Below are 13,225 nucleotides of genomic sequence, written 5' to 3' on the forward strand. Positions count from 1 at the left end.
AATTCTTTACACTTTCTTCGCAGATCCACCGCCCAACATGAAGCTTCCAGTGTACAGAAAGAAAAAATTGGGCCATGATAATTAAAACAACGCAGGTATGTAAAGTAACTTTTATTTCTATATAACGTAACTATGTATGAATACCAAAGATCTGAAATTACATTTTTAAGAAATTTGTTAAATGAAACAACCTGGCTTACATCTGTTGTGCTTAATGCTCAAAAGACTACTCGAAATGTATAAATTATGACTACTGGAAGATAATAATTAACGGTAGTACGTCAAACAATAGTAGTTTTCTAAAGCAGTAGACGGGATTAACGTAGCAACTTAAAGCTTAGAATGGCAATAACTTTGTGCCGAAATGTACACAGTTGTATAAATAGAAGTATTTTTGGTGTATAACATTGAATCGAATACAAATTTGGTTCTCCGTTTACAAGCATACTTGGCATCGTTGGTAACGCAACCCCATGCTGGCCCACCATCCTCGTCCTCCCTACTTCGGAATATTTGCTTGTTCTTATCCAACCAGTGGTTCGTGCTTTTCTCACAAGTAACCCTTATCATGCCATAAATCATTGCAAGCGTATTGTAAATCTGTACATAGTAGGTAAACAGGTGCCCAGAGAGACAGTCTAGAACAGGCACTAGGAGATTATTAGTGGAAGAAGTTTTGAATAATTGTTATTAGTGGAGCGCTCAACAGCTATTCTATAGCAACTTATACGACTAGACAGAGAGAATAGAATACCGGTATCTTATTCTTGGAACACATTGTAGACATTCGCCCAAAAAAAAAAAAAAAAAAAAAAAAAAAGCTTGGTGCAGTCCTAGTTTAGGGGGACACAATTTCGAAAGTTTAGAAAGAAATTAATGAAATATACAGGGTGTTTCAAAACAACACTGACATTTGGAAAGTGATTCCTGATACCAAGATAAAACGAAAAGTATAGACCAACCTGAGTCCACAAATGCTTCCTTTCGGAATTATAGGCTGCCGAAAACATGAAAATAATAATAATAAAAATAATAAGTTTAAAGGTACATAGCTCCAGTACTATGGGACGTACCGTAGTCGGGTCAAGACTTTATTTAGGAACTGGTATGTGCCCTATTCAAATATTCATGTTTCAGAACCCTGCGGTACTTCCGCAACATTTTTTATAGTGGTAGTTAGTGAGTACAATAAATTATATGCCTGTAGCCAAACTCCCTCTATAAAAATTGTTGAGGAAGTACCTTAGGAATCTGAAACATGCATTTTTGGATAGTGCACATGTTAGTTCTTTATTGAAGTCTTGACCCAACTACGGTAGGTCCCATAGTTTTGGAGCTATGGTCGTTTAAACTTCATTTTTTCATGCTTCCGACAACCTATAACTCCGAAAGGAAGCATTTGGGCAACCAGATTGGTCTACACTTTTTGTCTTATTTTGGCGTCAGGAATCAGCTTCCAAACGCTGCTGGTGTTGTTTTGAAACACCCTGTATAGAGATATTCGTAATAATGTTCTAAAACGTAATCTAAATTGTATGCATGTTATAACATAAAGTCCTATAAGTAGTAAATAAGGAAACTATGATGAACTTAATCCCTACATTAATATAGTTTATTAAGTCAAGATCCTTAACAATAAAACTAACCGACACGTATAGCATCCAGTAACATGAGTAACACCCTGTAGTTCCGCTATCCTTGCATGCGTGCGTACTCACCGTTACTAACGCGCCTGCTCCTTATGATGCATCACCAGAAATCACCTTCTGCGCTCCTGCTCTGACTCGGTCAGATGCACATCGCTTTTAGTGGCTATCTAGCGTAAGTTGGTTAGTGCCTTTTGCACTATTTTAATGAGATACGTACACACGCTGTATTTATACAAATCACGGGTAAGCTCTCCTAAAAGAAGTATATATACATTCAGTAATGTAACTCCTTCCTTAAGAAAAACATTTTAAGGTTGTAAGAGTACATTTTCTGGTGACAGAAGTTAATGAAATGAAATCTTTGAGTTTTACGTCCCACAATTATGCCGGTTAGGCTAAAGGAGGTGGTGATGATGAGTAATGAATGAAATGGTGGAATGAAGAAAGTGGGAGGAAAGGGAGAATCCCGAGAAAACCCACGCACACGGTGTTTGTCCACCACAAAGTTCACTTGGCGGGGGCTGGGATCGAACCCGGGACCCCAAGCACCAGAGGTTAACGCTCTACCACTGAGTCACCGCGGCCCCCGTGACAGAAGTTAGTATGTCATGAATGCAAGTACGTGTCTCTAAACTAGGACTGCACGAATAGTTTTAGGAACTAGTAAAGACAATTTGTAAATACGGTACCTGTAAAAGAAAGAATTAGCTTATATGAATAATTCACATACAGGGTAGCCCAAAAGTAGGTATACACTCCTGCATTGATCAAGTAGGCAAGGTTCTAGAACACAGTTCCTCCTTTCCATTTAGCTATAATAAAGACGGAAAACAACGTGCCCTGCTGGGCTCTAACCCGCCTTCGCTCGCTTATGCTCGCTCGGCAATACTGTGTGAATTAAATATTAAACTTTGCTAGAGAAAGGAACCAACCTAGCTATTAATCTTCATGGGGGGTCTGTGTTCTACAACCTTCCCGATCAGGTATAACATTCCAGGGCAAGAGTGCACTTTGTGCGGAACAAGTGATTTTGTCACATTGTTGGCATGACGCATTGTTGGACAACGTTTAGCAGAAGAGGTTCAGCTATTTTTTCTTTAAAAAAAAAAAATACAATTTCGGAAACTTCTGTACACATCAGGTTTGTTTAGTTTAGGTTACGTTATGTTAGATTATATTAGCGTAGGGGTCCGGCATAATTTTCGAAAAAATGATAGAATTTCGTTCATTTCTATTAATATTGTTAGTTTAGGTTAGATATATGTATTTGCATCTTTCATTTTTCCCGTAAATTTTGTATTTTTTACGTATGGTCTGTTAAATATTTACCAAATTAATAGAGTGTAATTGCTCGTATTACCATTTATTGTATCGGTTTCTATAAATGTTCTGCACAAAATGCACTCTTACCCATTCTAGTTTATGGATTTTTTTGCTTCGACTCTTCCGAGCTTAAGATATAAGTAAAATCCCATTAAGAACAAATAATGGGGTATGTTTAGTACAAGGGGTCCAGAAGCACGTAAAAAACACAAAATTTACAGGAGAAATGAGTGATGCAAGTACTTAGATGTAATATAACGTAACCAAATCTAACCTAACCTAACATAAACTAACGTAAGTTAACCTGAACTAGCCTAAACTAACGCAATATTAGTAGAAATAAGTGAAATTCTATCATTTTTTTAGAAAATTATGCGGGACTCCTACACTAATATAACATAAACTAAACCAACTTAACGTACCGGTAACCTAAACTAGCCTAACCTAACTTAAACTAACTAACCCTAACCTAAACTAACCGAATGTGAACAGAAATTACCAAAATTGTAACATTTTTTAGAGAAAAGAGCTGCACCCCTTCTGCTAAACATAGACCCAAATAATAAAGAAACTAAGTCTACCTGATGGATAACAATAAGAAATGATATTAAATGCAATGAGCTGATCAGTACGGTGCTATCTACCTAGTTTTGGGCCAACCTATACACATATCGCAAACCAAGCACTCGTAACTCACCTCGAAGAATTCTCCTCGGCAGTATCTTTGCGCTTGAGGTATGTGAAATACCTCATCTAAGTACGCAGAAGGTTGTATTTTATGTATTAAACTAAATGCATACCATGTTACAGCCACAAAAATTCCTACTACTATTGGAGTTACTGTGCTAGTTACAATGTTCACAGGTGGGTATCCCATCTTCATCTATTTTTAAATTTTCAAATTCTTTCGTCTTCTAACCTTATGAATTTACAGTCACCTACACATTGCTTATTCACAATAATGTACATTTATATAATTTTCATCTTTAAAAGTGGTGGCTCAAGCACCATACAAGATATACAACCCCTCCCTGAGGAACATCACAGTAGCAGACAACGCAACACGATGCGGTGCCGATTGAATAACGTAATTCAATTGTTTTAGAATAGTTGGTCAATCACTCATACAATTTCAATCATAACTTGAAAAAGAAAAAAACTGACTACAGACATAGAAAAGCTATGACTAGGCAAGCCCAAAGATGAGGAAAATTAAATACAATTGTTCAAAAATTATTATCCGGAAAAGACGCATGAGACAAAAGAGTGCAGGTCATGTTTTGGCACACCACTAGAAAAATTAAATCTTTTTCACTGATTTCCTATTCTTCTCCAAAAGATTTGCGCCGGGCGACCCCAGTTAGCATGGATAAATGGACAGCCAGAAGTAACTGTTAAAAAAAAAATTAAAAAAAAACAATTCTTTTACAACTCGCGGATAAATACAGCGTTCGGATGTATTTCATAAAAACTATAGTGCAAAAAACAAACCAACGTGTGCTAAGTGGCCATTAAAAAGGGAGAATGTTTCTAAACGAGTTGAGGACAGCACACAATAGGTGAGCCAAGTAATAGCACCGGGGTGCGTCCCAAGGAAGCAGGCGCGTCAGCGAAGGTGTGTATATGCCTACGCGAGGGCAGTGACAATAAGTGGCAATTATACGAGTTTAAATAGGACTTGTCATGGATTCACACTAGTAATGTCCACTTGTAAATATAAAACACACAGGCCTGTAGCCAGCCCCAAAATGTAGGGGGGACCGATGCAACCATATTATAGTTCATTTGCCAGTCTGCCGTGAAAATTTTAGGGGGGCCCAGCCCCCCTGGACCCCCTAGATTCAGGCCTGTGTAGAAATACATTGCCCATGAAAAATAGTATCTAATATTCATCTTTCATATGCACTCACTTATTTTATCCTTACGTGCTTTAATTTCAAAAAAAAAAAAGAAAAAGAAAAAGAAAGAAAGAAAGAAATATATGAGAGTTATGAATTTATGAGATAAAGTGAAATTTAACAGTCTTTTTCTCGCGTCGGATCCAACCAGGGACATTGCGAATGTGAGGTGTAATTGATACCGTAAGACGAGGTTACTTTGCACATCAGGAGGTTACTTTGCACAAAATATGAAAATAGTTTCACAGTTCTCTGTCGGCCAAATCATGAACAGTAAAGTGGAAGTTTCAACTACCGCCGTAAGATAGAACATCCAACTATTTTGGCTATAATGTTGGTGGTTAACATCAGATCTAATTATCGGGAGGGTTCTTTGTTGTAGAGGTATGGAAAGTAGTCACTGTAAAGGCCGCGGAAATTTGAAAGATATCACGTAAAAGAATTTCCGTCAAAGTTAAGTCTATTTCGTAGAATACTACTGTGTATAATGGGACTTTGATGCAATAGTTGAAGTTGAAATGTGAAACGTTTTAAATCATAAAAAAAAGTAAAACTGGGAGAAGGCGGTTTTAGCCTCTACTCGGGGTTCCTTTGCACCGGTCAAAAAAAAAAAAAAAAAAACGCTTGGATAGGAAATTATTATTACTGGAACCTCCTGTATTCTAAATTTAGGTAAATTTCCTATTTAGGTAGATGCCGGAATGAATGTCTTGTTGGAAAATAAATTATGAACAGTGACGGATCCAGAAAAGTAGTTTGAGAGGGGCTTAACTCCCAAAGGCTTCCTTTCGTTTAGAAATCACTAGACTTTGGGGGGACTTGCAGCTTATACGCATAGGAATGACTAACATTAGATTTTTTTAAAAAGAAAAAGAAATCATGCACTTTTTTGGTGGGCTTCAGCTTGAAAGTCCCAAACCCCATAAATCTTCCGCTGATTACGGTTATATGACATAAGGAATAACCAAAGAAAATAAATTCACGGGGATTTTTTTTCTGTTCCTGAGTTGGCATTTTTGTGAGACATATGCTAAACTATTAGAATGTGGTTCTTGTGCCAGTACCAGAAAATACATAGTTTTCTTTACAAATATCGATATTCAAACTAAGTACTGATACCGGTACCATCATTCTAATATCAATATTTGTCGACTGCATGCAGTTTTGTGTAAGAAGTGAAACGTATAAATACTGAAGGGAAAACATTGCACGGAAACGTTATGTTCATATGTTAAACATACTTTTTTTTTTTTTTTGTATGTTGTGCTAAGTAACCCCACCCATGGTCAAACTGAATGTTTACTAATGAACTTGCACTAATGTTTTCCTTATATATCTAACTATTATATGTTTAAAATAAAGTGTTCTAAATCATTACGTTTGTAAGTTACCTGCCATTTTCTTTAAAATTGATTGGACCTTGTGCAAAGTAACCGAAGAAAAAACACGAAAACAAGTGCTATAATAGAAATAGATATTATTGATGTTGAAGACTTGGTGACATTCTAAGTGGATTTGTCACGTTCGTTTCTATCCTAGCACTTTCTAATTATCCGTTTTATTTATTTACTTAAATGTCATTATTCATTTGCATTTATTACTCGCTTCTTCTGGCGTACATGGCTTTTTGTAACCAAGGACCATCACACATTTGCAGCGAGTTATCGCGACCCTAGTCCCCCCATTCTTCCCAATTCACAACAGAGGCTGTAGTAGGAATTACATTCACCCATTTCATCCAATTTTGATGAATATTTGTCGGGCTATACTGTTGGGAAAGACAAAGGGTAGTCAGATTCCTAACCACTAATCCCTACTATAGAATATTAAACGTTCCTAAGTAGCCTACGGTATATTGTTAACTAGAATAAACTTAACACCATCGCACAAACGGCGCACACACGACCACATACTTCATCATCTACTACAAATGACAAAAAGAAAGACACAACATCAGCCCCCTGGGAGGATCGAACTCCCGACCCCTGGTTTACAAGACCAGTGCTCTAACCACTGAGCTAAGGAGGCAACGATAATGGGAGTATTTTATACCGATATGCCAAGTTGGTGTGCAACCAGTAGCAATTACTATGGAGAATTACGATATATTTCGATGAATGCCAGGACAGTATCCTGTCAATGTTGTTTGTTCATGATTTCAGTATAAAAATGGGTTTTGCAAGCTATATCTTGAAGTAAATGGGTGTATGGGGGGAACGTCACACTAAGGAGCAGTGGCGTATTTACGATTTTGTTTCGGAGGGGGCTTTGCTAACTTTGGGGGGGGACTTTGTCTGAAAATATGAAAATTCTGTAAGATATTTCATATACTTTACTATAGTAAGTAAGATTTCGGGGGAGGCTTAAACCCGGAAGCCCCCCTCTAAATACGCCACTGCAAAGGAGGTACAGAAAAGATTCGAATCCATCTGTTCACCATCGCTTGACTAAAGTTTTTCCAGTTTTTTTCTTTTTTTTTTTTAATATAAGCCTCCAGCAACTGATCCAGTTGTCTTTCTAATTGTTAACTATTCCAGTGAGAGTGAGGTTAATATGCTTTATCCCGAAATTTGATAACAAATAAGCAATGGTTTAAAGTTGATTATTTAGAGTAGTATTTCGCGTAGGAGACTTTTCTTGTATCGCTTAGTTTACTTAAATTTACAAGTAAAGGAAATTTTTGAACTTGCGAGCCAAATCGATTACTATTATTCTGGGAATTCGTATATGAAATAGTTACTTAAAAAAAAAGCTTTATGCCCAGACTCGGGATTGAACCGAGGACCTTTAGATCTTCAGTCTAACGCTCTCCCAACTGAGCTATCTAGGCATGTTATTTGGATTATTTTTCTAATATTCCGCAGAGTTTTGCATCTAATAGAATGTGCTATTTAGTATGTGAGGACACTGTCAGGCTCAAGGTCTTCAGAATACATTCTATGCTACGCTCCAACGATCTCTGTATTTCCTTGCTAAACAGTTTGTTATCCAGTCATAATTTCACTGCAAAATGATAAAAAAAATAATGTGTTATTGATGTGATGTATATAGTGTATATTAAGATTTAACAAGATAGAATACGTAATAATATCTGGAAGAGCTTACTATAAATTAGACATACCCGTAATACGAGGGCCACTATTTATATTTTGAGCCTAGCCAACATTGATTGTAGTTAGGCGCTATTTTTTGTTTGCATAGAAACGTTTGATATTGTTGACCATAACATACTTCAAATGTTTTGTCAATAGTTTTATTTGTGTTCTTTACGTTGACTTGAAGATTGCGTGACAACAGAGAAATGGGATTAACTCGTGAAAGTTTTCGTGCGATGATTTATTACGATTTTTGATTTGGATTATCAAGACAATAGTGCATCGATCAACTTACTTCCACATTTGACGACGAAGCCCCATCCTTTGCCACTGTGAAACGCTGGTATAACAATTTGACACGTGGCTGCCATTCGCTCACTGACGAAATTAGGGAAGGTCGTACAAAATCATTTGTTACTCAAGAAAACATTGATGCTCTGCAAAACCTAATGCTGCAAGATCGTCATGTGACATACTGTGAGATTGAGACAACCCTAGGCATTAGCTGCACTAGCATATATAAAATATTACATGATCATTTAGCTATGAGAAAGGTTTGTTCTCGTTGGATCCCACGTAATTTTACAAAAACTAAAAAACAAGCTCGCGTCATTGATGCAAACAAATGCTCAATAAATACAATGGCAGTGCTTCAAAAGACGTATATAGGATTGTAACATGGGACGAATCATATGAGCCGGAACGTAAACAGCAGTCGATTGTATGGGTATTTCAAGATGAACCAAAGCCAACAAAAGTTGTTCGCGCTCGAAGCACATCGAAACAAATGTTCGCCTGTTTTTTTTTTATTTATTTATTTATTTTTATTTTTAGGGAAAATGGTCATGTGGCAACTGTGCCTTTAGAGGAATGTAGAACGGTCAACTCTGAATAGTATACTACAATTTGTTTGTCGGAGATCTTTGGCCAAATACGGAAAACAAACAAGCGCCGTCGGATCATTCTTCATCAAGACAATGCGAGCTCTCACACATGTCGTTTAACAACCGACTATTTGAACACTCAAAAAATCGAATTGATGGATCATCCGCCGTACAGTCCTGATTTAACACCAAATGAGTTCTTCTTGTTCCCGAATTGTCAAGAATAAATTGCATGGACAACGATTTTCGTCGGCGGAAGAAGCCGTTGATGCGCTCAAAAACCATATTATGGAGGTGTCTCAAGAGGATTAAAAAAAAAAAAAAATACTTTGACAAATTCGAACGAATTCAAAAGTGTATTGATCATAAAGGAAAATATTTCCAAAAACAATAAATCAATTTTCAATGACAAATTACAGTTTTTTCATTGTTAGGCTCAAAACATAAATAATGGCCCTCGTAGTATTGCCTACAACGGGGAGGTCATGGACGCAAGTAATTGTGTCATTCAACTTGGGGATCGTAAAATTGATTGAAACCAGTTAATAACTTGAGTTCAAGCTTCCAAGTTCGCATCGTTCCTGATATAAGTATATATATTATAGTACGGTAATACATGTTTATTATTATTGTTGATGTTTATAATTATTATTAATACATGTTTATTAATATCTTGCTCAAGGGTGGTTGAAACTCGGAGCCCTATTTACGTACTCCAATGACTACAACGATGTAAAAGAGCAGACATGCAAGGGGAAATAAATATAGACTATTAAAAATTAAATCCTTAACTAGGTTTTATACATTCTTGATTGGCGAGGAGCGCAACGTGGAAAGATATTTAGGGAACTCTGTTTAATATTCTTCGTCTACTCCCTTCTTTGATTTAATATGCACAAACAGCTTTCCTGACGAATAAAACACAATTGTCTAACTTGATAGAGATTAAAAAAAAAAAAAAAAACGAAAATAATGTTCAGCTAATGGTGGCGTATAGGGTAACGAATACTCTATGGTAATAATCACTGATTTTTAAAAAATAATATTGTATCATAAAATGTTGGTAATGAGCAAGGGCTCCGATTTCTCTGTAAATTGGGGGGGGCATTCAGATGCAGAAGGCATATATGAGGATTTTTAAGACAAATTGCATTTAAATTATGTCAAATATTGTATGTTCATAAAAACAATGCGCAGGTCCACATGAGCTTTGGGGAGGGCGGATCCCCCGGCCCCCTGGAGTAGTAGTGGTCCCCGTATGGCTCGCCGAGTCAGCAAAAATTTTAGTGACGTCATAGGTCAAAGGTCAATGACCTTAGCCCAGGGTCAATGACCTAGGGGTACCTAGGACCACCCCCTCTAAATTTTGGCAGGGGTACCTTGGCCCACCCCCTAAATTTTGGCAGGGGTACATAGGACCACCCCGCTTAAATTTTGGAAATTGCCAAATCTAAAAATTTGGTATGGTAGCCTAGGACCATAGTATGTACCTCTATCAGTATTGGGTGTCTATGTCGTTCCCTTTCATGGGTAAAAAATTGCCAAAAATTGAAATTTCGGGGGTTTTTGACCTAATTTATCCCCTTGGATGAAGTGTTATTACCCTATATAGTTATATGGGCGTATACAGGGGTCCATTACCTTTCATAAGACATGGGTATATTAATGCACCCATTGAGAAATTTGGGAGGGGTACCTTGGCCCACCCCTTAAATTTTGGAAATTGCCCAATTTAAACATTTGGTATTATAGTACAGGACCCTAATATGTATCGTAATAAATTTGGGCGGTCCACCTCATTCCGTTCTAGCGGTACAAAATTGCCAAAATATAAACGTAAGCAATACGTTATACCACGTGTTTGGTTTTTGGCTCAATTTATCCCCTTGGATGAGGTGTTATTACCTTATATGGTTATATGGTCATGTATAGGGGTCCATTACCTTTCATAAGACATGGGTATATTAATGCACCCCTTGAAAAATTTGGGAAGGGTACCATGGCCCACCCCTTAAATTTTGGAAAATGCCCAATTTCAACATTGGGTATTATAGTATTGGACCCTAACATGTATTATGATAAATTTGGGTGGTCCACCTCGTTCCCTTTTAGGGGTACAAAATTGCCAAATTTTAGTACAACCACATGTTTGGTTTTTTGGCTCATTTTATTCCCTTGGATGAGGTCCTATTACCTTATATGGTTATATGGTCATGTATAGGGGTCCATTATCTATTATAAGACATGGGTACATTGGTGCACCCCGGGAGGGGTACCTTGGTCCACCCCTTAAATTTTGGAAATTGCCCAATTTCAACATTTGGTATTATAGTACAGGACCTCAATATGTATCATGATAAATTTGGATGGTCCACATCGTTCCCTTGTAGGGGTACAAAAATTGCCAAAATATAAACGTTGTACCACGTGTTTGTTTTTTTTGGTCCATTTTATCCCCTTTGATGAGATTCTATGATTACGGGGGTTCATTTCTTATCATAAGACATGGGCACCCTTCTTAAATTTTGGCAATGGGGGTCCACTGAAATTGTCCAATTGAAGCATAGTACAGGACCTCAATATGTTTCGGTGGTCCTATTACCAAATTTGTTTAGTACAACCACGTGTTCGGTTACTGACTCAATTAAGGTTATAAGGTATGGATGGGTATCCCCTTTCAATTTGGTAGGACCCTTCGGGTGTAGTACAGTCACGTGATCGATGATTTGGTTTTAATGCGCGACGAGGTCCCTGGTCAATGTTCTCTAGGAATTAGGTGGAAACTTTGCACAGGGTTCTCGTCTTATATCGCACAGTTCTTTAGGAGAATCTGATAATGTTGTATATGGAATGGACAATAAAAACACATAAATAAGCATAAATTGTATTTTATTCATTTTTCTGGTTTCTTCTTTTTCTTTCTTATTGACAATGTTTGTATATTGAGCTGGGTTTCTTCATTAGACTGCCTCCTCTTCTTGATTGCGATGATTTGTTTCCATGTTTTGCAGCATAGCACCCGTTTGCAAAGCTTCGTATTGTGAATTCTGTAAAAAAGAACGAGGAAAAAGATGATTAGTATAGAAATAGATGATGATAAAACAAATACACTTACAATGATAAATATGATAAAATTACCTGGAAGGTATATTGCAACAGTCTACGATCATTAACCGTGGGTACTGTTGTGAACAAATATTGAATTTCACGCAGAGATTTTCCTTGGGCTTTACAGCACAAATAAAAATAAGCATAATAGCCACATACGGATGAACCAAGACTTTGCATTTGGCTATTATTATATTTATAGTATATACAATGAAGTTTTAAGAATGCAACATGTTGTGGTACATAAGGAGGAAGGCCATAGCTGTCAAAATATTCTCCAACACCGCGATGATCAATATAAATTGCAATCCAATGACTTCCTAGTTTTGTGGATGGATCTGTATTTACAATGATTGCCAGAGGAAGAGAAATCCGTGAGGGCAACTCATCGCTTGCAAATACCCCGGTAAAATGATTTCTGAATAATGGACTACCGTGTAAAGCACTAGCTAATTGTAATGTATTCAACATCGTGAATGGAAATGATACATAACGTATACGTACCTTGTAATTTAAAAGTCCAGGATAATGTTGCGCTGGTGGTCTATCTCTAGGAGTGAGGAAAACTCTCCATACACAATACAGTTTGCAGGTGCTGCTAATTTCTCTTGGAAATGAACTTCCAATCGGATGGCGCCATGTCGTTGTAAATTCCAATAGTGACAATCTCCAGCAGAAGAATCGGGAGTTAGGTCAAATACAAACAGTGTATATCCATTCTTGTAGTCGGCTCTTGAAATTGTATTTCCAGTATTGGTAAAATGTATGCCAGAGCCTGAGAACAATGTGTGGTACGATGAAATGTAGAGATTTTCTTCAAAGTTGGGTTGCAATGGTTTTGATGGTACAGCTTTTCCATCCACGTACAATGTAAAGAAATTAATGTTTAGATGTTGAAATTCAAATGGATTGGTGGTAATAGTTCGACTGGATGCTTCATTCGATGTAAATCCTACAATAATACGATTTGGCAATGTTCCCATAAACAGGTTATCAATAGTTTTGGATTGTATATCCTTCGGGATGGTAAATGATTTCATTTGAACCCTTGTCAGAGGATACTTTGCCGGTGTAGATTGTAAAATTTTATTGTGTGCCAATTTGACACTAGGGCTGATGCTGACTTTTTTCACCTGCAACGATGCATCTAGAATATTGATTTTTGCACTGACACCACTTTCACCGGCCATGAGACAAAAGTTTGGCTTTGCAGGAATAAGTTTCACACGTAATTCCACTCCATGAATTAAAAATTTATCTTGATTAAA

General features: G+C 37.0%; 1 protein-coding gene and 2 non-coding genes across 3 annotated transcripts in view; all 3 read right to left on the reverse strand.

Annotated features, from left to right (window-relative positions):
- Alg10 (alpha-1,2-glucosyltransferase Alg10) overlaps window positions 1–4,063 on the reverse strand; it is a 47,008-nt gene extending 42,945 nt beyond the window's left edge. The window contains exon 1 of the mRNA XM_081771361.1: window positions 3,670–4,063. Within this exon, the coding sequence (XP_081627487.1) occupies window positions 3,670–3,855 (186 nt within the window). The 5' untranslated portion in view covers window positions 3,856–4,063. The remainder of the gene's footprint in view (window positions 1–3,669) is intronic.
- Window positions 4,064–6,825: 2,762 nt separating this feature from the next.
- Window positions 6,826–6,898, reverse strand: TRNAT-UGU (transfer RNA threonine (anticodon UGU)). The gene has a single exon. It is a non-coding gene; the product is annotated as a tRNA-Thr (tRNA).
- A 729-nt stretch (window positions 6,899–7,627) lies between these two features.
- On the reverse strand, window positions 7,628–7,700 carry TRNAF-GAA (transfer RNA phenylalanine (anticodon GAA)). The gene has a single exon. It is a non-coding gene; the product is annotated as a tRNA-Phe (tRNA).
- Window positions 7,701–13,225: the final 5,525 nt, after the last annotated feature.

Source organism: Thermobia domestica, chromosome 9, assembly GCF_964235325.1.
Source record: "Thermobia domestica chromosome 9, izTheDome1.hap1.1, whole genome shotgun sequence".
Classification (NCBI taxonomy): domain Eukaryota; kingdom Metazoa; phylum Arthropoda; class Insecta; order Zygentoma; family Lepismatidae; genus Thermobia; species Thermobia domestica.